We start from the raw sequence: 26,349 nt of genomic DNA, 5'->3' as shown, positions 1-26,349 counted from the left end.
CTTCACTAAACTGTAATAGTTTAGTGAAGTCCAATAATACCAACAAACAATCAAAATTTATAAGATACTTACGCTCCTTAAACTTCGATATTATGACTTTTCAAGAAACACATGTTTCTGATAATATACTTTCTTTGATCAATACACAATTCCAGGCTCAACACTCCTTATGGTCTCGACATTGTGGTATTGTCTCGTTCAGTCCTTCCTTCGTATTCTCGACCAATTTGACACCCGAGAACGATAGAACTATACTCACAAAGGTTACACATCCTCACAATGCCTTTGCTCCCTTCTATGTTCTTGTTATATATGCTCCAGCCACCTCTGGTCAGCACCGTTCACAGTTCTTTGATCAGCTATTTGACCTCTTACATTCACCAACTTTGGATATTAACCTCGACCGTCTAGTTATTACTGGAGATTTTAACTATTCATACCAACGTCCTCACCTGTCTTCCCAAACTTCTCTACAATGGGTTTCGTTTTTAGATGATCATTTTTACAACGCATTACAGAAGGACGACTTACACGAGCTACCTACATTCCGACGCAATGACAATATATTATCTACTATCGATTATATATTCGTTAGTCAGTCTTGGTGCTCCAAGGTCACAGAAAGTAACATCCACAAATTGGATGCCTCCTGGTCAGATCACTCACTTTTGTCAATTACCTGCTGTATTGGTTCCTCCCCTTCTGGTCCCGGTCTGTGGCGTGGAAACCCTCTTCTCGCTCGAAACCCAGCTTACCAACAATATCTTCGCCAACATCTAGAAGATATTCTACCCAAGCTACCTTCTGAATAGTCTGCCGCGAAATCATGGGATCACATTAAACGTCAAGTTAAAAAGATCACACGCACTTTCGCAGTAGATTACACTAATTGGCGTACAAAAACTATCCGCAAACTACAAAGCAATCGAAATAGATTTTTACGCAGTAAACCACCATTAGCTATTCGCTTACATCAATTGCCTATTTTCGATCAACAAATTGCGTCGCTACAACAAGAACTTACTGATATTCTGGCTCTCAAAGCTAATGTTCGTTGGCAGGAAGCAGGTGAAACTTCGATCAAGTATCTGAAAAGTATGTATCGTAAACGCACAGTTGAACAACATATTACCACCTTACGATCTGACGACAATGAAGATCCGGTCGAAGGCATTGATCAACTACTCCCCATCACCCAGCAGTTTTACCAGTCCTTGTATGATGCGGACCCTGTCGATGATCTTCAGCTCGATTCCTATCTCCAAGCTATTTTCGGTCTACCACAAGTGATCTCAGACCATTGTGATATTCTTATGGCTCCTATCACTATCGACGAGATCATTCAAGAGACAGCACGCGTGAAAAACAAAATCAGCAGCCCAGGGGAGGATGGTCTTGGTTACGCCTTTCTGTACCAACTATTTCGCTACCCTCCTCTACAGGAATTGGTTTTAAAGGTATATAATCAAGCACATAACTCCAGTATCTTTCCACTTTCATGGCAAGAATTACGGGTAAGGCTGTTGGCAAAAAAGGGTGATTTAACGAATCTAAAAAATTGGCGACCTATCTCACTAATCAACTGTGATGCCAAAATTTATACCAGAGTTCTCAACTCACGAATGCGGCAGGTGATACCATCCCTGATCAACCGATGTCAAACTGGGTTTATGCCGAATCGCTTTATCGCGGAAAATGGTCTCGTACTTAACATTATAATGGAACATGCTCGTAAGGACAATCGTCAGGAAATTGCTCTCCTTTTGGATCAAGAAAAAGCCTACGATCGGGTACACCCCTCTTACTTACGCTCAGTGCTACTAAAGTTCGGGTTCCCAACGGTACTTGTGAACTCTTTGATTAGGCTATTTTTTGGTAATCGGGTACGGGTCAACATCAACGGACACCTCACCGAAGAAGTAACTCAATCTCGCGGCCTCCGTCAAGGGGATCCGCTGTCGCCTCTTCTGTTTAATCTCGCACTAGAACCATTCCTAAGACATGTTTTACAAGACACTTCTTTGTTTGGATTCTCATTTCTTCCATTGCCATCCGATCCAAATCCTCCTCCTGCTCTTAAAGTACTTGCTTATGCTGATGATGTTTGTGTTTTTCTATCTTCACCTGCAGATTTCCTACGTCTTCAACATCATCTACAGACCTACGGTCAAGTATCTAACGCTAAAGTAAACCTTTCAAAAACTGAAGCAATCTTTCTCAGTGGAAAGAGTTCCAACCAATGGCAGCAAATTCTTGCACAGCACCAGATCCTCAAATGGCATGATCATACTAAATCACAGCCTCTCCGTTATCTTGGATTTCCAGTTATTCAATCTATTGCTCAGCGAAGATATGTAGAAGACCATCTGTTACAAAATATCAAAACCCAATGCTCAATCTACTCTCAACGGAATCTCTCTATTAGAGGCCGTGTGACTGTGACCAACTCTCTGCTACTATCTAAATTGTGGTATTCCTTGAGAGTTGTCTCACTGCCAAAATCTTTCTTTCGACAAATTCGATCAACGATCTATCAATTTATCTCGAAAGGTATCAAACCTGGTTTTCGATATGCTTTGTTTTGTCAACCTTTATCCAAGGGCGGATTGGGTTTATTAGACCCTTTTATCCAACACCGTAGCTTACAAGTCCGATGGCTCCGTTTGCTGTTTACTGATGACCTTCAGAGCTCCTGTAGTCAAGTATATTTGAAGGATTTTATACGACGGTTCCACTCCTCGGGTACTTCCTCCTTATTGTCTTGTTTCTTTCCAGCTCTTCGTTCAACAACAGATGTGTCTGTTGGTTCTTTTCTCCCTGCACTTTATACCACTATTGATTCCTTTCTGAGCAATGGCATGCCTGGAGCTCAATGTAATCCATCCACTCTGTTATGTCTACCCATATGCTCGCTTTTCTCGGAAATCCCTGATGGTCATTGGTTACGAAGTCCTCACCGCTCCAAATCACGGGCAAGACACTATTTTAAATATGATCAGTCACTCAAAAGGATACGGCCTATGTTGGCGTCAGACTCACCGCCTCATCCTCGATTATCAGCCCGATTACTACGAGATTTACAAAATCGTACTGTCAAACTGAATGAAATGACTTGGCAGGTCATATTGAATACATCTACTAATCCAGGTAGTGTGACAGACTATCCTTTTGTCACATGGCTCACAAGATCACTAGAATGGGTTTCTTTCTGTCCTCGAGTATACCGTCAGACTCAGCTCGACTCTATGCTTCCTTGCCCGGCTACCACCATACCGTCCGATGGTTGGTTGCGTTTCTGGAACCTCACCATTCTACCTGAAGCAAGATCGTTCTGTTTTCGCTTTATCCACGGCAAATTACATAGCCAATCATCTATAGCTCGTTTCAATCCAGATGTCAGTGCTACATGCAAGTTCTGCAACGTATCCTCCGAGGATATATCCCATCTTCTCGTGGAATGCCCTCATAAATGGTCCATCTGGCAAGAAGCCCTGTCTCGTTTTGCACCTCACCTAGATTTCCAACCAACTGATATCCTTACTCTTTTATTGCATCTGACACGCTTCGATTATATTGACAACACAACTCTGCTCCGTCTTAGTTATTACATTCTTTTATTTTTATGGCGTGCACATTGGCGATACATCTTTGATGATGTTCCTCTCTTACCTGAACGTATTGTCACAACAGCTTTTGAAAAAATTGGGACGTTCAGTCTTCATTAAAAAGCACACCACACAATACGACGTGTGACTTATTTAATCTTAAACAAAATCTACTCTTCACTGGCGTGCTCAATGGCAATATATCTTCGACATACCCCATTATCACGGCCTCAACTCATTTCTACTATTCTTAAAAACTCAAGCTTTTCCGTCTTCATTAAAAGCACACCACTCACTGTGACGTGTGACCTTTTTCCTTTTACATTTTATTTATTTAACTAATAAATCAAATATACTACAAAAAAAAAAATACTTTGAGGGTATTTTTCAAGAATAGCAATGTCTCCGACGCTGTCCCCTCATTTTTTTGGGGGGAAGGGACGGATGGTGAAATACTTTGTTTCTGGAAATTGTTTAAATTCCGCTTTCCTGCTGATACTTTAACGCTTTCATTTCTCGATCCGATGATTTTCCCAAGGTTTGTTGCAAGATTTCGAATAATCTAACCATTGTTGAATCTTTCCAATCTTGACTTTCCAAGAGGCGCGTTTCTTGGTCAGCCAAAAGCAATGATAATGCCGTGAAAGGGTGCAAAGCTGCGCCTATCCATTTCTTGGCATAGGAATGATTAATAATATGGCATTTTTTTTTGCCCACAAGTCGCAATGCACATCCATAGCACAGGGTAAGGCACTGGAACTAAGGAGCTTCATTGGGATGCCACTTGTTGCATTGATACAAAAAATAACCAACACAGGTAATGTCTGGAACCTCTGATAAGCTAAGGTACAATGCCTGATTGATCTATTGATAAAGGCAAAGTTTACGGAATTCTGTACTTCAATGATAATTGGGGCATGCCCAAGTGATTCATCCTTAGGAACGTATAGCACATCGGATTGTGTGCCGTCCGCCCATTCAGAATCTCCAATTATGTAAGCATCGCCATCAACACCTGCGACTGCCTTGGTTACAATGTCTTTGACTTCCGGATGCTTTAGAAGATTTTTAGTTCTCATGTCCGTTCCCGTCTTCCGCTTATTGTCAAAGTCGTTTCTTTGATGTCTCTGATTGATCTTGATTACATTTGAGAATTTTATAAACTGGTTAGCCACAGCATCACAGAATGATTGCGCTTGCAAGGTTAAACTGGTTACCTCGTCTTTTTCAACAGATAATATTTCCAAGGCTTTTCTGTAAATAAGAAACATGCTATCATTTTTCGGTCATCCAAAAATTATCCAAAGCGACAATGGAACTGAATATGTCAATGATATCATCCGTAAATATACTGAAGTTCTGATATCTGAGATATTTGCAGATAAAAATTTGAGAATTAAAAGGAGATAGTACTTGAAAACTAGTGAATGAGTCTCTATGTAACCTCTTTATTAGATTTCAAGACGAGAGAGAGAACCCATTTAATCAAACTACGCCTTTATATAGGAAATAAAATTATTCAGGGACCGAAGTGAGTTCAAGGTCAATTTTAGTATTGAACTTGAATAATATAAATATTGTATATGGTTAATATTGTAAATGAGTCTTAGAGAATATGTAATATATAATATTATGTATTCAGTACTTGTTATTTCTTATATAAGATTTGAGTAATCTCATACGAATAATAAGTATTTAATGGGGTAAATACGACAATATCGATCATCGTCTTATAACAGCATATCACCCTCGAAGCAATGGTATTGCAGAATGTTGCGTTGGAAAGACAAAGAATATAATATATAAAAGACTTCAAGGCAAGAACGATGATTGGGACTTATACCTTGACAGTACCCAAGAAGCTCTAAATAACACGCCAACTGCCTTACACGACACAAGACCATTTTCAGCTATGTTTGCTAAACGTCCAAATCAATTCAAGGACTACAGTGACGTGTCAATTCCTACAAACTACAATGAAACAAGAAAACAGTTTAATGGACACATTACGAAATTTAATAACACTGTTTTACCAGCTATTCGCGAGAAAACCAAAACTTCCCAAACTGCTGCCGAAAACAAGTTTAACAAATCTCATCGAATTATCAAGGAAATACCATCTGGTAGTCAAGTCATGATCAAGAATATAAACCGAACTGCAAAAACAGATCCACCCTACATTGGAAATTATACAATTGTCAGAAAGAACCAAGGAGGAAGCTATATCCTAGTTGATGGTACTGGCGCACTTTTACCTCGAAATATTCCACCTTCACATATCAAAGTAATATCAGAAGAACAACCTGAGATATATGATGTCGAAGCCATAATTGACCACAAAGGCACTCCTGGTAACTGGTTATACTTGGTACGTTGGAAAGGCTATGATGCGAAAGATGATACTTGGGAACCTGAAAAACACTTTCACAACAACAGACCAATACCAAAAAACTGGAATCGACGAAATGGACAACATAATGTTGAACCTAATTCAAGTGAAAAAAAGACTAAGAAAAAATAACGACAATTCAAGCTATAAAAGAGCAAGAAATTAACCGTGATTACAATTTATCTATTACGTATTATCTCAACGCCTTGTGCTACCTTTCAATAATTCAAAGCTTCCAATAATCCAATTTACAATGTCAATTCACATTCAATCCACAGTTCATTCACAAGTAAAAAACCTTTCGCATGTTGCTACCTACACATTCTTATAACATGCACTTACGAATTACATTATTGCCATAACATATTGCTTTGCTCAATATTACACAATCTAAATCCAGAAGTAGTTATGACCTGGAAGGGGGCAATGTCGTATCCCAACATGCTTTAAACATGTTTCATATTCAATTTGTAAAAAATCAGAGTAGTAAATGCTTTACAAAAATTTATTATACAGTAGTCGCTCTATTTAAGGGTAGCCAAAAATTTTGGAATATCCACCCCCTAAATAGAACATACCCTTAAATCGAAATTCGTAGCTGTTAAAAAATTGAAATCATTTAATATGTATTGTAGCTACATTATAGACATGTTTGTACAGCATGTTTCCACATAGACCACTGTCGGTTGGTGTAGATTTGGTAATTGTGTAAGGACATTAAAAAATCAAAACTTGCTTAAGACTTGATCAAAATTGCTGGAAGGATAATATACGAGTCGTAGACTCAAAATGATTTTGATGAGAATAAATATATGACATACAAAATTTGTTTTCTTTATTTAGATTCTATCTATAAAAAGATGTCTAATAATAAACCTGTACGCCTTTCTATTTCTCAAAAAATTGAGCTTTTGGATCAAAATGCTACTGGCCAGCTTAATCAAACAGAATTAGGTGAATGGTCTATGAAGAAATTCAATTTAGATCAACCACTTGTCCAACAGACTATATCAAATATTCTCAAAAATGCTGAAACGTTATATAGTAATATTAACGTTGTCAATAATGGCAAAAGTCTAAAAACAACACGCTATCCTCAACTTGATGAAGTAGCAAAGTTTGTTGCAGACATGAATAACAACGATCTGCCAGTCAATCGAGACTCAATCCTTCGATATGTAAGACATATTGCTTGAGTAAAGTATAGAATCCTTGAAAAAGAAGTTTCATTTTCCTCTGGATGGCTCACCAAACTTTTTAAGCGAATTGGAGTAAATGCAGGCCAATGCATGGTGAAAGTGCCTCGGTAGACATCGCTTCTGAAAGCATTCAGAACGAATTGAGGAAGATAGAAGAACTTCTTGAGTTATATGATCCTATGGATATCATGAATTTTGATGAAACAGGCTTATATTACCAGCAACCACCAAGAAGAACCATATGTTCCGAGTCGCTTGGTGGCCTTAAAAAAAGTAAAACCTGTCTGACAGTTGGATTGCTCTGTAATTCGGATGGGACTTACAAATGGCACCCATTTGTTATCGGGCAACACAAGAGCCCCAAATGTTTTAAAACAAGAGCTAATTTGTTATCCATGACAGCAATTGGAAAAAAAAAAAAACGTGAAATTGAATACCATTATTCTACTAATGCTTGGATGACAACATACGTGAAAAAGTTAAATGTTGCTTTTGGAAGACAGAATCGAAAAATTGCTCTTCTTTTGGATAATGCGTCCATTCATAAAATAAGAATTCCGCTCAACAATATCGAATTGATATTTCTCCTAGAAAACACGACTAGCAAGCTACAGACTCTTGATGCAGGTAGCCTATTATTTGTTGATAAAATGCTATATAATCTGTCTTTTTATTTTACAGTTTCCTCATTAATATTTTGCATACATAGGAATTATCGACAACTTTAAGGCACACTTCCGAGCCCAGCAATACGATCGTGCTTTGTGTCTGTATATCAATAAAAAGTTGGATAATCCAAATATTTACAAAATGAATCAAGCTCAGGCTATGTTTTTTCTAGCTAATGCATGGCTTAAAGTAAAATCAGAAACAACAAAAGGAATGCTCCCAGATCTCCCCAAGAACTTTGACAACAAAGTTACTGATGTTAGCCAGTTGAACCTTGAAGCAGTTGAAAGCGAGATGATAGTATGTTATACATGTACTATTAATAATGAAGAAGCGGCAGAAGGCAACGTAGATGAAACGGAAGAAAATGACAACACAGAGCAAGATGAGCAGTTTGTTGATACAGTAGAGTGTAAAAAACGGTTGAGAGAAGCCTATGAATCTATTCTCATGTACAAAGTTCTTTTGGACGATCTTGATCGTAAATTACATCGCCGAATTCAAATGAGATTGGCTAACTCTTGTGCTAAATTAAATAAGTCAAAAGAGCGAACAGATCTTCGATCTTATTTTACAAAGTAAAAAATTTATTGTTAGAGTGCTCCAAAAAACTATCACTTACAATATTTTTTCTATTTAGTGGTAAAAAATATTTGCGTTGCACCTTTAAATAGAATAGTGGTATAGTGGTATTTATGCTGGAGACTTATGCCGTTCTTTAGATATACACCCATAAATAGAAAACATCCTTAAATCAGACACCCTTAAATAGAGCGACTACTGTATTCTTTTTATTCTTACGAGATAACACAGTATACTCACAGCTACGATTTTGTGGTTCACAATTGTTAGCCGGAGCAATTATTATTGAAAAGCAAACATCAATATTAGTGAATACTGTAGAACTGTATGCACGTGACCCTTTGCTTGATACCCACTATGAACGCTCACCAACAAAGTCTTATTTTCCAACAGAACCAGTAATCTATGGACATATCCGGATTTGTTTGTTGGACTCGCCAGATGGTAAAAAGCTTGTGCTTGGAACTCGTGTGCAACTTTCTGATTATATCCAGCATGTGTCTCGATGTTAATTCATTTAACATTAGCCCCTCAACAACACATTTCTTTTTTTTTTTTTTTTTTTTTTTTTTTTATGGATGAAAATTTTAATGTTTATTAAAACTCATCAAAGAGTATAAGGATTAAGAGCGATACAAGTGTATGAAAGAGTGACTTGTCGCGAAAATACAAAAGAAATTAGCATAGAGAATTGTAAGCAGATAGTTTCAATAGTTCTTTCTGGATTTGATTGAGGACAGTCTCATCCACGACAGGAGTCTGTTCAAAGAATTATTGCCAGTGGGCTTTCCAAATGAATCGAATGACTGTAGCAAAAAAATCATAGATTGTAAACTTGTCATGATAGTGTAAGATGTAATACTTGGATAATCTAAGTGTGGATAAATCCTCGAATATTGAGCTACAGTTGGGATCTTACAACAACACATTTCTCACCGTCCAACGAACCTAAAGTATTTTTCGATATCAACTCGATACAATTTGTATCCGAGATGATTGAAAATCCTGATATCAATGAATGTCAAGTGATGCTAGTCCTTAATCAACATAGGCAAGTACGAAGCAAGTTTAATTGCTTATCAGCCTACTCAAAATGTAGGGCGTCGTCATCAATAACTTCGCACCCTTCGTTTCAGCCTACAACCATTTGGGCATTAATATCACAAGATAATTTTGCACATAAAAATTTATCACAAAGCAGACTTTCTTCACTTTTGTTTAAAACGATTGCAACGAAAGTATTCAGATTTGGTCAGAATGCAACCATCAAACGTGATGAAGTGTTGAAGATTGTATTCCAAATAGACGATGAACCCCTAGCCACCATCTTCAAAAATATTCTTGGATTGTTCAGAGAGCATGAGGAAGTTTTAATTATTGGAAATGCACAATTAAGTAGTCAGCTCGTTGACCTTGCAAATAAGATCTCAAAAAAGAAACAAGATGACAAAATAATTCAACTTGTCCTAAAAGAGTTGTATGATTAATAACCTTATAGCGATGATACTCATAAATATATTTTATCCAATCATTTTTTGTTCATTGTGAAGAATGTTGTATTGCTGTCGTGGACAGGATATTTTACTGTCCTTAAACATGTGATCTCTCAACCATTATAGTAAACGTGTACCATGTTATCATAATATTTTCAGTGAATTGACTCTCAATCTATTTAATCCCCAAAAAGAAGCAATTTAATAAAAAGCTCTCTCATGTTTTCAGTCTCGACATTCAGGACCATAAACATTATATTTGAGTCATCCATTTCAATTGCTTATATTTCAAACATATAACAAGACTTTCAAAGTAAAGGCGAGACAAAATAGAGGTTATATGGGTTATATTGATGGATAATAATTCTGGATTGATAGTATGCAATTTGCTATCGGTGGATTTTTGTCAAAGAATTCGATCAAGAATGCTGAATGTTTATGGATGGTTCTTTTGATTTGAATGGATTGTTTCCTGAAACAGTGTCATTGCTAACATTAAATTCGTTATTGATTCATCTGTATTATTTTAAGGAATACCGCATAATGCATTTGCTTTTGGGGCTGAGAGATCTTCCTCTTGCTTTATACGGATAAACCGCTCTATTTGATCCCGACTATACTTCTTATACATGTTTCTAAGTGGTATAATGAAACAGCTTCATTTCCTCAGCACAGATGTCTACAGCTTCTGTCACTTCTGCTGTTTCATTCTACATCATAACATCAAGCTTTAGTCATCTTAATATTTCCTGTTCTCATTGACTGCTGTTTCTAAGTCGATCTCGTCGTCAAAATCCAAGTATGCATGCTCTCAAAGATTATAATATATATAGTCCATTGTTTTATTTAGTTTTATGCTTAAAAGTATTTTTTAGCGAAAATTTCCAGAAAGTAATGAAATAAAGGTGGTCATATTGTTTCTGAAAAAGTGGGCAATTTCTTTTCGAAAAAATGTATACCTGCCAAAAAACGAAATTCCGTATAGAATGACTCTGTATTAGAAATGGCTGTATTTAGAGAGCAGGAAGGAGGCTGAAATCAAAGCTGGTGAATGAACACTCGGCATACGCTATCAAATAATGATAGTAAACTGATAGGAACGATAAGAGAAACAATGAAAAGAATTCATAAGACTCTTGAAAGATAAATATTGTTCTAGCCCACTAATAAACACATGGCAGAAAACTGAATATTTTTTGAAGCAAACTTAGAGATTTCACCAAACATAATACTTTAGGCATAATTAAAGCAAGAAAAGGCACAGGAATGAATGAACAGTTATATTGATTTCCTTGTGAATTATGCTTTTATGGATAAATGTGGGATCAGTGTGCAGAAGATAAGAAAGAGGACAAGACCAAACAAAAGGGCCTTTGCCTTTAGAAACGGAGGAATACGCTAGCATTCAAATGCATTTTTTTTTTAAAAAAAAAAGTAGTAACAGGGATGAATGTAAAAAAAGTGCAAAAATAAATCACTGTCTCATTTGATGTGGTGAACCTAGGATACCCTTCAGGAGTACAGCATGAAGGCTGGCTACTGTTATGTACAAGTACTTATTCGCAGCCTCACAAAATTTTCGGAGTCAGTTGAAAAAGGTAACTATTGTCTCTCTTGTCTTGCTCTTCCTCTTTTTAGCCTCTTATGAAAGAGCCCTGGTTGAAAGTCAAATGTGGCATGAAACAGCGTCGGCTATCGGAGAATGATAGGTTTAATTACTTGTTTCGTTGGGTTTGCTCAAAAAGGGATTCAGAAAAGTAAGATGGGATGTATTAACCTATTCCATTTCCCTTTATGCAATCTTTAAAAATATTCAATGACTTGTTCTATATCTATGGCTTTTGTTTTTCTTAAAGAGTCTCACAGGTATCCAAAGCTCGCAAGTAAATTGGGATAATTGGCATTATATTTATAAACCAGAACCAACTTATTGCAAAAATTACATAAAAAACACTTACAACATTACCCAGTTTAAAAATAATAATAATAATACAACTTGAGTCATTACAAATAATAAATAAAAAAAAAGACTAAATAGCAACATACATATAAACTAATTGCAAGGTTAGGGTAAAGGTCTTTTCAATATTATGAAATATACAGAGATACTCATGTGGTGGTAAAGGGCTGTTCTATTTATTATTGATTTAACACGGACAAGGCCAGCCTCAATGGCTTACTAAATTTTAAGCACGTATACTTTTTTGAGAGTTAATTTAAAGCACACATTCATTTATAAAGAATAATATTATGCCATTGGAAAGAAATAAAGGTCTTATGCAAAATAATCAACCAGGTCTAGGAAAAGCTTGCCAAGATGATATTGAGAAAAGCAATCTGCCCGTGACACTCTAACGGACTTGGGAGTGGAGTGAATACTCCGATGATATCCACCTTTTCTTTGATCGCCCAAGTAAAAACATCAGAGTGCTCAAAAGTACTGCTGTATTTCGATTAGGTGATGAAGAAGTCCCTTATTTTGTACGTAATTGGTCAAACATTCAGTCGTCACAATGATACTATCTGGATGGTTGTGATCCCTGGTAAGGATAAAAAAAGAAAGTTCTTTGGCGCAAAAAGACTTTCTTTTCTCGTGATGTATACAGAGCCCCTGTAGTTCTTGCACAAGGTTTGTGCTATTTTACTTTGAACGGTCAATTCATATTGTTCTGTCCTATTTAATTCAATATTGATGCGATAATAATCCCCTTTGTTGCTTTGTGCTGTGTTGTTATTAGGGTTTTGATGAAAGATTCGGGTTTAAATCCGATTTTTATTCCTTTTTATATTTCGCCAATAAACATTTTCTTCTATTTTGTGATTAAGAACGAGCTATGAGCAACAATAATATATTTTACTGTTTACTTGGCTGACAATGTTTGAATGTATGATTGCCATATTTGTAAGTGTTTCATCTGCACAAGACTTTCATATTCATCATTAACTAAACAAGGCGTAATCCTTTCTTTACCAAGTGTAGGATTATTTCTAGATAGAATTAACCAGTTTTAACTATTTATTTATCTCGATATAGACTTTGTACCTAGGAAAGAGCAATTTCAAGTCTGCATAGATTCATACTGTGAGGATGACTCTGCCGATTTTTTTTTTTTTTTTCAAATAAAAACTGCTCATCTCTAAGGATGAGGAATATCATTTGATTTCCTATTCTGCCGAAAGGACATAACTTATATTTACTCAATCATAAGAAAAGCAAAGATACATAAAGCCTATAGAGTAGATAACAAAGGCTGCTTTATAAAAGTAATATATGTTTGAATATCTGTAAAGCGGCAGAAAACTGACTTCATAAAGAATTCTGTATCATAGTACAAAGGAATAACAAGATCAAGGTTATATTTAATAACCGATCTTTACAAAAAATGCAGTAAAATGCTTTAGGTTCAAGTGAACAATAAAGATAGTTCACAATGCTCTTCATTCAGTCTATCTTGACTCTTTATATTTGAAATAATTTATCTAATTTTGGTTATAAAAAAGTGCTACAAATTGATACACTCACTATCTTCGGATGATGTTTATATTTGAATGATATACTATAAAAAGACATATTCCCTTCCTTGATTTTTTTTTTTCCCTCACGAAAATCATTTGAAGTTGAAATCAATGTTTATATTCTATTGGTAACCTTAAGATGAAAAAGAAAGTGCCAGATAGATAAGATGTTCAAGTCTATTTTATACAATGTTTGATAGACAAAAATTAAATTCGAATTTCTACTTGATCTTTCTAGTCATATAAAGTGTACGAAATAAATAAGACGAGTGAGCTTATAAAGTATATCACAGTCTAATTGAAATGCTTTTTTCTTTCTTTCTTTTTTATTCATTTTATTCTTTCAGATTATTCAACATAACCTTTTATTTAAACCACATTTATTTCTCGTAATAGAAACAGGCCTACATTTAAAAAGTAATTTTTTTATATCAAGAACTTTTAAGGTGCTACATACAAATTCTTGTATCAGGTGTTGAGTAAACTATCGGTGAACTGAGCGCCAAACACTAATTGGAGAGACAGTATTCTAAAAAGTAAAAATGTCCTTTTTGGAGCACAAAAGAAGAGTTTCACAAACGAGGGAAACACAAGATAATGATTATGTTCCCAGGATGAAGGAAGAAAAGTAGACAAGAATGGATAATTTTTGATATTTTATTTATACGAATATGGTGATATAACATCTTACGAGTACAACCTGTCGTTTAGATTAAAAACAAGATTTAACCTTTTGGAAAACATTCAAAAGCCATGATCTTTATGACAAAGGATGATTCATTCTTTCTTTTTCTTGTTTTCTTATTCGTGCTTTCTAAATTGAACTATTACAATAGTTAAAGCATATCTTTGAGTTACAAAAATTAAGTGGCCAATGAAATGAATTTGTTGTGTATCCCAAATTGGTGTTTTTGATCAAAAAAGGAAATCAGATAGTTATATAGTCATACGGCCCTTTACACAAATTTACTTTTTTGTTACGGATGGATTCATTAATATAAATACTTTATTTTATAATCATCAGAAACCAACTTTACGTTTCTTCTTTTCATAAAGTACAACTTTTTTCCCCCTTAACAATGGCTGGTACCAGTATCTCCTCTCAAGAAAAGAGAGGGTACGAAGAACATTATATTACGTCTGAGACTGTCATATCTTCTGAAAAAGTAGAAGATTTCTTGAATACATCAATCGAAAAAGAAAACTATGGTTTTTCTGATAGGGTTTCTGTCGAACAACATGTTGAAGATGAAGAAGATTCCCCTATTGAAGAAGTCCGTGCTGTTGTCCCAAAGTAAGTTTCCTACTGCTTTTATTTAATTTACAACTTACCTTTCTACAGTACAGATGACCCAACCATGCCTGTATATACATTTCGTGTCGTCTTTCTAGGCCTCATCTTTACTTGCTTCCTTGCCTTTGTCAATCAATTTTTCTTTTACAGAGATAACCCATTGGTTGTTGGTGCCCTTGTCGTTCAGTTGATCAGTTTCCCTGCTGCCAAATTCTTGGAGAGAGTTATCCCTAAATCTAAATTTTGGAACCCTGGTCCATTCAATTTGAAAGAACATGTCATTATTGTCGTCATGGCCAACTGTAGTTATAGTACTGCTTATGCTATTGACATCATTACCATCCAACGTATATTCTATAAGCAAAACATGGGCTGGGGTGGAAATATCCTGCTGGTCTGGACAACCCAACTGATTGGTTTCGGTATGGCCGGTGCCCTTCGTCAATTCCTTGTCTATCCTGCCTCGATGGTCTGGCCTACTAATCTAGCCACTATCTCTCTTTTGCGTTCCTTGCATCGTGTGGATGATAACTGGACCGGTCCTAGTCGTTTCAGATGGTTCCTGTACATGTTTGGTGCCATGTGGGTCTGGCAGTGGTTCCCTAGTTTCTTTTGGCCCATCATCGGTGCGTTCTCTTGGGTTTGCTGGATCAAACCCCAGAGCCGTGTGCTGAGTCAAATCACCAGTGTCAACTCTGGCATGGGCCTCCTTGGCTTCTGTCTTGACTGGAGTCAAATCACCTCTTACCTCTCCAACCCGCTTGTTGTTCCTGCCTGGGCTATTGCCAATATTGCTGTGGCCTTCATCATTGTCGCCTGGATCATTTGTCCTGCCATGTATTATCAAAATGTCTGGGATGCTCAAAAGTTCCCTATCATGACCTCCAAGTTATTCAACAAGGATGGTGAAGTATGGGACAACTCCAAGGTCTTGAACTCTGATAACATCTTGGACGAAGCTGCCTATGCCGAATATGGTCCCTTACGTATGGCTCCCTTCTTTGCTCTTAACTATGGTATCGGTTTCGCTGGTTTGACCTGTATCTTGGTTCACACCTGGCTCTATCACAGACACGAAATCATGCAAAGATTCAGGGAATCTCGTACAAAGGAAAACTCGGACGATATCCACATGAAGTTGATGCGAGCCTACCCTGAAGTGCCTCAGTGGTGGTATGCTCTCACTTTTATCGCCGCCTTGGGTGTTTCATTTGCAGTAATTTACGTCTGGCCCATTCACCTTCCCTGGTGGGGACTTATCCTTGCCGTGGCTATTCCCATGGTCTTTACCCTTCCTATCGGTATTATCAATGCCATCACAAACCAGCAACCTGGTCTGAACGTAATTACAGAACTCATCATCGGTTTCGCTCTTCCCGGCCATCCGATTGCCAATGTTACTTTCAAAACGTACGGTTACATCTCTATGGCTCAAGCCCTTACCTTTGTCAGTGATCTTAAGCTCGGCCACTACACCAAGGTCCCCCCTCGTGCCATGTTCTGGGCTCAAGTTGGCGGCACTTTTATCGGCGGTCTGGTCAACTTGGCCACCGGTACCTGGTTGATGGACACGATTCCTGATATCTGCGTGACTCAAACCGGTGTCTGGACCTGTCCGAACGCTGCCGTGTTTTACTCTGCTTCCATCATCTGGGGTACCATTGGTCCCAAAGAAATGTTTGGTCCCAACTCGCCCTATAATTCCATGCTCTGGCTTTTCCTTGTCGGTGCCTTGATTCCTTTCCCCTTTTATTTCTATACCAAGAAGTATCCCAACAGCTGGGTCAAGTACGTTCACGTTCCTCTCTTCTTGAACGCTCTGGGCATGATGCCTCCCGCTATGCCTTCCAACTACGTGATGTGGTGCAGTGTCGGTTTGTTGTTTATGTATGTTATTCGTAAATACCGTCATGAATGGTGGGTCAAATACAATTATGTTACAGCCGCTGGTTTCGATTGTGGTTCGAGTATTGCGACCTTGATCATCTTTGGTGTTCAGACAGGCAGTGGCGTCTCTAGCTTTGATTGGTGGGGAAGTGGATATAAGGTCTATGATGGCATTGATTATATTTCAGGTGATAACTGTCCATTGGCTGCTGCAAATGCTTCTGATATTTGTGCTGTTTGTGCAACAGCTTAGAGATATTCTGTAATTTTTATTAATCTTGTTAATTTATCTTCTTTTTAAATAAAAATACCAATAAAAAAAAAGAAACATATCAACTGTCTCTCTATAGCATTGTAACGATACATTGAATTTCTGTAGATATATAAAATGCTTGTTGAAACATGCTACCGAATAAAATCAAGGCTTAACGTTAGGCAGCTGCCTGCATTTTTAATTTACAAACTACTATTGCTTGTATACTTTATATAAAATGAATTTCATTTATTATAAATCACGTTCAAATTGAATTACAATGAGTTGCTTCACAGATTTCGTCGAACTTGGCAAGTTTTGCAAAATACTTGAGACAGCTTTTCTTTTTTTTTTTTTTCATTATTATATGAGAAAAATAATTGCTTTGTTCATGCCTAAAGAATGGCTAAACTCCCCCCTCTTTTCCTGGGTTGATGTAGCATGTACAAAAGAGAGAAAGTGTTTATTTGTCTTGTTATAAAAGAAATGCATTTTTAAAAGAGTGTGTTAGTTTGCAAGAGAAAAGGAGAGGGTATGTACAATGAAAGAGTGAAATTAGATTACATGAGTATTATTGTCAGACCAAAGAAAGGATTGATCGATTGTTGAATTTTGGATTAAAGAAGCTTGAATCAAAGTATCATATAAATATTCCATCTTTTTGGTTTTTGATTCTTGAGGAAGAGTGGATTGAATAAGAAGGAATAATAAGTGACTGGCCAGTTGTTGAAATAAAGTTGGTTCCTTCTTAGTCAAGATGGATTCATAATCCCAAGCAGGCATCAGGGCGTTTGATACAAGAATACAATGATGATCTTGTTGTTGACGATATGAATCTGTGGGCTTTGTACCCAATAAACTGATATCTTTGTTAAGGTTATGTTTAGGTAGCGAAGAGGAGGAACGAGGTGAAGCAGGCTGTTGTTGTTGTTGTAATTGTTGATTTTGTCGCTTCAAGATATCCATTTCTTTTTGAAGTGTCTTGTTTTCATCTTCTACTCTACTTAGCCTTTGCTTTAGTTCTTTCATCGTTTTTTTATGCTCAGCTACTTGTTCTTCCAAAGAAGTAATATATTCTATATTTATTGATGAGTTTATGAAACACAAATACAAATCATGTTTACCTTTTCTTCTCACTCGAAAGTTTCTTGCAGATATCTTGTTTCGTAACTGACGACGTTCTTTTGGGCTCATCTTTTTCAAGTCAATTCCATCTGCAGCGGCATAAGCTTCTAATGTAGTCACCGTTTCTTCAGAGTGAATACCACTGACTTGTTCACTTATGCTCTTTTCCCCTTTTTCATTTTCATTCACCCTCTCTTCTTCTTCCAAAGGAGGAGGAGGAGCAAAAATAATGGAAGGATCAGCAGTTTGGATTTCTTGTTCTTTAAGAATTATTTGCTGTTTAGCTATTTCAATTAAATACTTTATTTGTTCAAATGACGGAACGGATAAAGGTTCTTGTAATAGAAAACCATTTTGTTGATTATCAAAATCATCCACATTTAATACTTCTTCATTTGATACCCAATCCATATTAACAACTTCTTCAAAATCCATTCTTTTTTAAAAAAAACAGGGAGAAAGAGGGGAAAAGGAGGGCAAACATGCCTCATGTTTCAGTTTTAATTTTATTTGTACAACTTGTTAAATTCTCTACCAATCAACATTCTTCTAATCTCACTTGTTCCTGCACCAATTTCATAAAGCTTAGCATCACGTAATATTCTGCCTGTCGGATATTCATTTGTATAACCATTGCCACCAAGACATTGAATAGCATCTAATGCAACCTCTGTTGCTCTTTCGGCTGAATATAAAATAACACCTGCACAATCCTTATTACTAATATTGCCTTGATCACAGGCACGTCCGACTGCATAAACATAAGCTCTTGACGCGTTCATTTTTGTGTACATGTCTGCTAATTTTCCTTGAATGAGCTTTTATAATTATCAGTACTTGATCTACTTCACTTTATTTTCACTCACTTGGAATTCACCAATAGGTTTTTTAAATTGATGACGTTCATGAACATAAGGTACAACCACGTCCAAAGCAGCTTGCATTAATCTATCTTTATCTGAGAATTTTTGTTCTCCTTTTTTGTTATAATTATTTACCCTAGAGGCCCGCCTGAGAGTACAAGTCTTTCGAGGTCTAAACCACTCATCAAGACATAAACACCTTTATTGACTTCACCCAACACATTTTCAACTAATATAACTAAGTATGAATGCGATATATAACTCATGTCACCATACCTGGTACTTTGCAGTTATCAAAAAAGAGTTGACATGTATTCGATCCACGCATACCCAACTTGTCAAACTTGGGTCCGGTAGAGAATCCTTCAAATCCCTATGATGATTAAGTATTCAAATAACAGTAATCCATTCATACCTTTTCAATCAAGAAAGCAGTGATTCCTTGAGGTCCAGCTTCTGGTTTTGTTTTCGCATAAACCACCAACACATCAGCATCTGGACCATTTGTAATCCAAAACTTATCCCCGTTCAAGACATAATGATCTCCTTTTCTTTCCGCACGCAACTTCATGCTCACCACATCCGACCCAGAGCCAGGTTCAGACATGGCCAAGGCACCCACATGCTCACCCGAGATCAACTTGGGCAGATACTTTTGCTTTTGGGTTTCGTTGCCATTTCTCACAATCTGGTTCACGCACAGATTGGAGTGAGCGCCATAACTGAGGGCGACCGATCCACTGGCTCTCGAGATCTCTTCCATGACCATCGTGTGTTCAAAGTATCCCAAGCCTAACCCACCATACTCTGGAGGTGCAGTGACACCCAAGAGTCCCATGTCTCCCAACTTACGCCACATGTCCATAGGAAACTCGTTTTCCTTATCAATCGCATTTGCTCGAGGAGCCAATTCGACATTCACCCAGTCCTGAACTGCTACTCGAAGCTCTTCTTGCTGAGGACTGAGACCAGCGATAGCAGAATTATAGGTGGAGAATGAACGTGGAATGGATCTTGTCCATTGTTTCTAAAATAGAAAATTGAGCTTACTGCAACCTATCTATCTCTTTTTACATTCATCACAGGTCTCGCTAAACGATTCAAAAGCATAGTGGATAAGATTTAAAAAAAAAGAGAAAAAGAAGAAAAAAGGGGACAAGGACAAATGGATTAGTCTCGTGAGAAAATAGGATACTTTCCTTTTATTTTTCCCACGATGAATTTCAATCTCATCCATTCTTTTATAAAGCAAAGAAGAGTGTATCCTCTTTGACACCAAGGATAATGAACTGACCTCAAAAGGGTTATAAAGAGTAAAATATGAAATGGGTGTCTTGTTCGTTCATGATATGAATAGGTGAGTGTGTCAGAAAAGATGAGGAAAAGAGAAGGGTATTTATAAAAGCGATTCATTACACAGAAATAATGATAATAACAATAATGATGTATTGTGAAATTTAATATGACAACCAGCCTATCAAGTAAATGGGCAACAATACTTTGTAAAGATTCATTCGATGTATGCACACTATAAATACAATCTATAAAACTTGATATACATTGCTTGTATTCTGGTCAAGTCGCACACATACACATCTTTCTATCGATGGTTGCCACTAATCTTGTTTCTTTCTACTATTTTTTTTTTTTTCCTTTTTCTGGATGTTTACTAAACACTCATTATTACTCAAATGCCGCAAGTTATATCAAGACGATAGATGAATGGATTGTTCAATTTAAGTCTGCAACACAAGTATGTCCTAGATTTTCATGTCATTTTTATAAATCAGAAATGCACAAACTTTAATTTGCAGTCATGTTGAAAACAACCATCGAATATATTTTTTTATTATCATTATTGTTCGACTACTAAGGGATACAAAACATGAAAAGGAAATATAAATGTACAAAAGAAAGAAAAGATTATTAAACTTTTTTTTTGGCTGTCAAAAAGACGGGATTTGCCCTTCATATGCTTTGAGACTATCGTTGCAATAAATTATATACACAAAAGATACACATAAAGTTTAAAAAAGGGGTATTCAATGAACACCTAGAAAATAAAATATTATCTTACCTCAAACCAAAATAATAAATGTTATTGTTTTTGCTCAAGCATGGAACAAATGCTTGTGTTTACCCATGGCGATAAATACTTTAAAATACCAATGGAAGTAACCATCATTTCTCAGCATGTAATCTTTCAGAGTACTTGAGGCCTTGGAGGAGATATGAGGGTTATCAAATTTCTTTGATGATCTAGAGTTGACCAAGAATGAACCTAGAGCAGAGAAAATAGTTGAGATAATTACTTTTCAGTTTGTAAGTTTGGTGAGAATTATTTAGGTGTAGAAATCGATTCAAGCATAAAATACATGAACTCTACTTGTACAAAACAAATGAGACTTGAGAATATGTAATGGGTTGATTTGTCAAGCCAGAGAGGAGAGAGAGAGAGAGAGAGAGAAAGAACCGGACAGGAATTAAGAAGCTTGGATAGACAACTAGAAGAGGACAAGAGAGGGTGGCGTTAAGGGCTTGAAGTTGTGAACTGCAAATAGGACTTACAATAGTGGATGAGCAAGAATGAGACAAATTTCCTTGAGCAATGTCAAAGTCTTAAACTCTATGAGGAAGCTTCTGACTAAAATAGAAAGGAATTAAAATACTTTACTGACATATGCAACTGTTCGTTGTAATAGAGAAAAAGAGCAATTAATGATATAACTGAAATCAGTGCGCTTTAAAAGTGACACCTTTAGCTTATATTCCAATGGATGGCAAAGTAGCTTAGCTTAAATACCAAGTCATTAATTATCATTACAATCAAAAAGAAGTCATATGTTTATTCATGTCAATAAGCATTTATTTTAAAAAAAAAAGGTACTTTTCTTAGTTCTCAAAACTTTTTCTTTTTTACAAAGCAAGCTTTGATTAACAGAGTCAACCCCGAGAAGGTAAAAGTATGTCTGACCCCAAAATCGAAAGACGATAGCAAAAAGTATCCAAGCGTCAACAAGATACCTGAAGCTGACCAGCCTTAAGGGGAGGTACGATACGCCCGAGCGGATCTTCTGATTCCTACCCTTGATGAATCAAGTTCTATCCCTAAAACTTATCCATCTTGAGGGATCGCATTTGGGCCTAGCTGCTTTTTGGCGAGTGGAAGAAAGGGGGAGGATCCAGCCCATCCACATTCTAACCACTCAAGCCAAGTTGACAATAGCAAAATAGTGATGAACCCAAACACGACCCTTTTGCAGTCCGCACTAGTCGTCACCCAGTATAGAACGATTGTGATGGTCTGTCAGGTTACCAGGAATAGATTTTTGTTTCATATTCCCACACAAAAGCGTCAGCATTTTGATTGTAACCGCATTACTGTAGGATTGGACGGCAAGAAATAACCTGTTTGTTACAACCACGCTGCTGGATAACGTCGATAAGCTAAATCAAACCCCCACGCTGAACTATGAGCATGATACACGCCTACAATTAGAACAACGCGTCCTAACAGTATGGGTAGTTTATCCAGAGACAAATACCACAGATCGTGACAAAGCAGACCAACCAAGTGAAAGAAGAGCAGTTTCTAACAAAAACAATGAAGAAGAAAAAAAGAAAAAGAAAAAGAAAAAGAAAAGTTTAAAAAGACATTTCTGTGTTTCAATTTTAAGGTTTTTCATTGGCTACCATTTCTAGTATATTGTTTACTAAAGTTGAAGTAAATGTTTACAAATTTTGTTTTTTTTTAAGGCTATTGATAGTATCCTTAAAGTTGAAAAAACAAAAAAACTCGTTCCCTTTAAGTCAAACAACTCAAGTTGTTCTTTGATATAAATATGAAAAGCGCTATTGAAAGAGTTCTTGATGAATCTAAATTAGATCAAATCCTCAAGCAAGATACGAGGTATTTCATAAATTGAATGATGATGTACTTCGAATCGTGAAATTTTGTTTCAAAATCTATTCATGAAGCCGTATTTAATAACAATCTTTCGTCATCCTATATCCAAATTGAAACGATGGCTACTTTTTTCAAGCTGGACATCGGCTACATCCCTCAGGGTCCATCTATCGATGATTTCAAGCAAAGCGTGCTTTAATTCACACCCTGTTATTTGTAGATCGAATCATCAAGATGAAGAGACGCTGCAGAGGTTTGTATTGGCATTGAGCATATCATTACCGTCAGATAAATCTCACCATATTTGCTGTAAGAGGAACAATCTTGCTTCCTATGCTCATAAAGTCTTGAAATTCAAAAGTAGGGTAAAAACCAGCAAGAACAGCAACCATGCTATAGATAAGATGGTTTAAAGAGTTTTATATCATTCAAAGCTACCAATATCAATAGTAAGAATTCTTCTTTTACCTTTCCTATCCTTTGGTTGGATGCTCTTTCTCGTTTTTTAAATATTGCCTTTTAATTCCATTCATTGGTTTGTCACCACTGAAAATAAATTGACAGTGAATTGTGGCTTATATGTACAACTGTGATCTTTTATCCAATTATAGAAACCTGATTTTTCATTTTTTTTTTTTACAAAAAATTCTTTTTTTTTTTAATTTAGATCCAACTTTAAAATTATAGATCATGGGTAAAGGAAGAGAGAAGAAACACTCAAAAGGTAAAAAACAAGAAATGAAATACAGGTGCGTACAAGTATTGACAATAATATAAACATAGGACGTTTGGATAAATATTACCACTTGGCAAAGGAGCAAGGTTATCGTGCTCGTTCTGCTTTCAAGTTGATTCAGTTAAATAAGAAATACAACTTTTTAGAAAAGTCAAGAGCATTAATTGATTTATGTGCTGCACCAGGTGGTTGGTAAGTAGATTTCCTTCCTCTAAGCCTTGTTCCTTACTTACATTTTCCAAGGTTACAAGTAGCAACAAAATATATGCCACAAAGCAGTCTAGTGATAGGTACTTTATATATTCATGTCTATTTTAGCATTGACACTAAAACATTCTTTGAACAGGTGTGGATCTTTGCCCAATCAAACCTATTCCAGGTGTAATTACCTTCACAGATGACATTACCACAGAAAGATGTAGACAAAACTTACGACAAGAAATGAAAACTTGGAAAGCCGATGTGTAAGATATAAAAAGAAATATTTTCCTCAAACAGTCATTGACGTTCTCTAGTGTTCTTCACGATGGTGCTCCCAACGTAGGTCGAGCATGGGCACACGACGCTTTTTCACAATCCGAACTTGTACTTGTCTCTCTCAAGCTTGCCACGGAATTCCTAAGCAAGGGCGGTACATTTGTCACCAAAGTGTTTCGATCCAAAGATTACAACAAACTCATTTGGGTCTTTCAACAGCTTTTCCGCAAAGTCGAAGCCACCAAACCACCTTCTTCTCGTAACGTCTCTGCCGAAATTTTCGTAGTCTGTCGTGATTTTATTGCACCCAAAAAGATTGATCCTCGTATGTTGGATCCCAAGGCTGTCTTTTCAGATGTCGGTGCAGAAGAACCCAAAAAGTTGGCTGACGTCTTTCGACCTGAGAAAAAGAAGAGACACAGAGATGGTTATGAAGATGGCGATTATACCCTCCATAAGACGTTAGATGTCATGGAATTCATTCGTGCTGATGATCCTATTGTTACCTTGGGTTCATACAATCAGTTTACATTCACATCGGATGAATCAAGAGAGCTCTTGAAGCGAGATATCACAACAGAGGATATAAAGATCAACTGTGAAGATTTGAAGGTGCTCGGTCGAGGTGAATTCAAGGCCTTGTTGAAATGGAGAACTACGATTCGTGATGAATTGAAGATGGATAAAAAGAAGGAAGAGAAGATTGCAGTGATAGAAGAGGAACCGATGGATGAAGACGAGATGCTTGAGGCCGAATTGTCTAATCTCACAAAAGAGGAGGCAGCTAAGCGAAAGAGAGAAAAGAGAAAGGCGAATGAAAAGAAGATGAAGCTGATTCAACGTATGCAGCTGAACATGATTGTCCCTACTGACATTGCTTTGGATGATGGTGGCCTTGGTGAGGATGAGGTCTTTAATATTAAAAAGATCAAGAAGGATTCATCACTTGAAAAGCTTCATAACGGAGACATGTCTATGGCAGACGATCTCGATGAGGATGACGGTCCAGATGATATTAAGGTAGATAAGAACATGAAGGGTCGTATTGCTGAAATGGATATGGATGAAGATCTTGACTCGGAGGATGAATATGAACGTGATCTCGAAAACCAAATGGACGAAGATTACAGTCGATATAAACAACGTAGAGCAGAAAGAGATGCTAAATTTAGAGCCAAGCAAGCTAGAGAAGAGCAAGATGAATGGTCTGGTTTTGATGACAAAAAGACACAAAACAAGAACAGAGACAAAAAATTTGACTCTGATTCAGATTCTGATTCAGAAGAAGAGGATAATGATGAAAGTGATGATGACATGTCTTCTGAAGATGAAGAGGCCGCACCTACCAAATCAAATGGTGTAAATTCACTCATGAACGATCTTGGTCAAAAAGCTGCCTTATCCAAAAAGACAGCCAGCGGCCTTTCTACTGCGGCTGCTATGTTCTTTGACCAGGACATCTTCCAAGATGTAGCAGCTGATGAGCTCATGGAAAAAGAGGAATCAAGTGACGACGAAGAGTTTATTCGAGAACAATCCAAAAAGAGAAAGAGAAATCAAGAAGATGACGGCAGTTCAGAACAAGAGGAAGAGGATAGTGATTTTGAAATCCAGCCTATGGAAGATAAGCTTCCTTCTGACGATGAAATGTGGGATGGAGATGAAGACGATAACTCCAAGGCTATGAAGAAGGCGCTCGGTAAGAACCAAAAGCTAAAATCATAATGTGCCTATTTCTAACTTTTTGACACAGAAAAAGGATTGACTACACCTGAATCAATCACTTTGGCTCAACAATTAGCTAATAAAGAAAAGACATTGGAAGACCTTGTCGATATGGGTTTCTCCAAAGAAGCATTCAGAGACAAGGATGGCCTTCCCGAATGGTTCCTGGATGAAGAAAGCAGACATAACAAACCCAACTTGCCTGTGACAAAGGAAGCCATGAATCAACTTCGAGAAAAGCTTCGAGCATTGAATGCTAGACCTATCAAGAAGGTGGCTGAAGCCAAGGCTAGAAAGAAGTTCAAGGCTGCCCAAAAGCTAGCCAAAGCACAAAAGAAGGCAACAGACATTGCTGATAACCCTGACATGAGCGAAAAGGAAAAGGCAAAGACAATTGGTAAATTGATTGCAAGAGCATCCAAGACAAAACCAAAGAAGGACATCAAGGTCGTTGTGGCCAAGGGTGCTAATCGTGGTATCAAGGGCCGTCCTAAGGGTGTCAAGGGTCGTTATAAGATGGTGGATGGTGTGATGAAGAAAGAGAGACGTGCAGAGAAGCGAAGAGAAAAGAAGGCAAAGAAGAAGAGTGGCAATGGCCGTCGTTAAACATTTAATAATAAATTTTGTAA

General features: G+C 36.9%; 9 protein-coding genes across 9 annotated transcripts; 6 read left to right on the top strand and 3 right to left on the bottom strand.

Annotated features, from left to right (window-relative positions):
* Nucleotides 1-642: 642 nt before the first annotated feature.
* Nucleotides 643-1,711, top strand: RO3G_15390 (uncharacterized protein; the record flags this gene model as incomplete). Its single annotated transcript, XM_067669974.1, has 3 exons — nucleotides 643-711; nucleotides 813-1,457; nucleotides 1,607-1,711. The coding sequence occupies 3 exons, from the start codon at nucleotides 643-645 to the stop codon at nucleotides 1,709-1,711; spliced, it is 819 nt and encodes a 272-aa protein (XP_067526075.1).
* Nucleotides 1,712-4,364: 2,653 nt separating this feature from the next.
* On the bottom strand, nucleotides 4,365-4,876 carry RO3G_15389 (uncharacterized protein; the record flags this gene model as incomplete). The annotated part of the gene is made up of 2 exons (XM_067669973.1): nucleotides 4,365-4,469; nucleotides 4,505-4,876. 2 exons carry the CDS (start codon nucleotides 4,874-4,876, stop codon nucleotides 4,365-4,367), a joined length of 477 nt encoding a protein of 158 aa, XP_067526074.1.
* A 641-nt stretch (nucleotides 4,877-5,517) lies between these two features.
* On the top strand, nucleotides 5,518-6,126 carry RO3G_15388 (uncharacterized protein; the record flags this gene model as incomplete). The annotated part of the gene is made up of 1 exon (XM_067669972.1): nucleotides 5,518-6,126. The coding sequence occupies one exon, from the start codon at nucleotides 5,518-5,520 to the stop codon at nucleotides 6,124-6,126; it is 609 nt and encodes a 202-aa protein (XP_067526073.1).
* A 728-nt stretch (nucleotides 6,127-6,854) lies between these two features.
* Nucleotides 6,855-7,190, top strand: RO3G_15387 (uncharacterized protein; the record flags this gene model as incomplete). The annotated part of the gene is made up of 1 exon (XM_067669971.1): nucleotides 6,855-7,190. The coding sequence occupies one exon, from the start codon at nucleotides 6,855-6,857 to the stop codon at nucleotides 7,188-7,190; it is 336 nt and encodes a 111-aa protein (XP_067526072.1).
* Nucleotides 7,191-8,003: 813 nt separating this feature from the next.
* Nucleotides 8,004-8,536, top strand: RO3G_15386 (uncharacterized protein; the record flags this gene model as incomplete). The annotated part of the gene is made up of 2 exons (XM_067669970.1): nucleotides 8,004-8,440; nucleotides 8,503-8,536. The coding sequence occupies 2 exons, from the start codon at nucleotides 8,004-8,006 to the stop codon at nucleotides 8,534-8,536; spliced, it is 471 nt and encodes a 156-aa protein (XP_067526071.1).
* A 5,996-nt stretch (nucleotides 8,537-14,532) lies between these two features.
* RO3G_15385 (OPT family small oligopeptide transporter) lies at nucleotides 14,533-16,887 on the top strand (the record flags this gene model as incomplete). Its single annotated transcript, XM_067669969.1, has 2 exons — nucleotides 14,533-14,747; nucleotides 14,898-16,887. The coding sequence occupies 2 exons, from the start codon at nucleotides 14,533-14,535 to the stop codon at nucleotides 16,885-16,887; spliced, it is 2,205 nt and encodes a 734-aa protein (XP_067526070.1).
* A 555-nt stretch (nucleotides 16,888-17,442) lies between these two features.
* Nucleotides 17,443-18,423, bottom strand: RO3G_15384 (uncharacterized protein; the record flags this gene model as incomplete). Its single annotated transcript, XM_067669968.1, has 2 exons — nucleotides 17,443-17,963; nucleotides 18,012-18,423. The coding sequence occupies 2 exons, from the start codon at nucleotides 18,421-18,423 to the stop codon at nucleotides 17,443-17,445; spliced, it is 933 nt and encodes a 310-aa protein (XP_067526069.1).
* Nucleotides 18,424-18,518: 95 nt separating this feature from the next.
* Nucleotides 18,519-19,985, bottom strand: RO3G_15383 (uncharacterized protein; the record flags this gene model as incomplete). The annotated part of the gene is made up of 6 exons (XM_067669967.1): nucleotides 18,519-18,830; nucleotides 18,879-18,960; nucleotides 19,011-19,104; nucleotides 19,152-19,248; nucleotides 19,291-19,902; nucleotides 19,950-19,985. The coding sequence occupies 6 exons, from the start codon at nucleotides 19,983-19,985 to the stop codon at nucleotides 18,519-18,521; spliced, it is 1,233 nt and encodes a 410-aa protein (XP_067526068.1).
* Nucleotides 19,986-23,472: 3,487 nt separating this feature from the next.
* RO3G_15382 (uncharacterized protein) lies at nucleotides 23,473-26,326 on the top strand (the record flags this gene model as incomplete). Its single annotated transcript, XM_067669966.1, has 5 exons — nucleotides 23,473-23,506; nucleotides 23,566-23,710; nucleotides 23,837-23,899; nucleotides 24,034-25,694; nucleotides 25,749-26,326. 5 exons carry the CDS (start codon nucleotides 23,473-23,475, stop codon nucleotides 26,324-26,326), a joined length of 2,481 nt encoding a protein of 826 aa, XP_067526067.1.
* Nucleotides 26,327-26,349: the final 23 nt, after the last annotated feature.

This window comes from Rhizopus delemar, genomic scaffold, assembly GCF_000149305.1.
Source record: "Rhizopus delemar RA 99-880 supercont3.16 genomic scaffold, whole genome shotgun sequence".
In the NCBI taxonomy this organism is placed as follows: Eukaryota; Fungi; Mucoromycota; class Mucoromycetes; order Mucorales; family Rhizopodaceae; genus Rhizopus; species Rhizopus delemar.
This window is presented reverse-complemented; position numbering and strand designations above follow the sequence as displayed.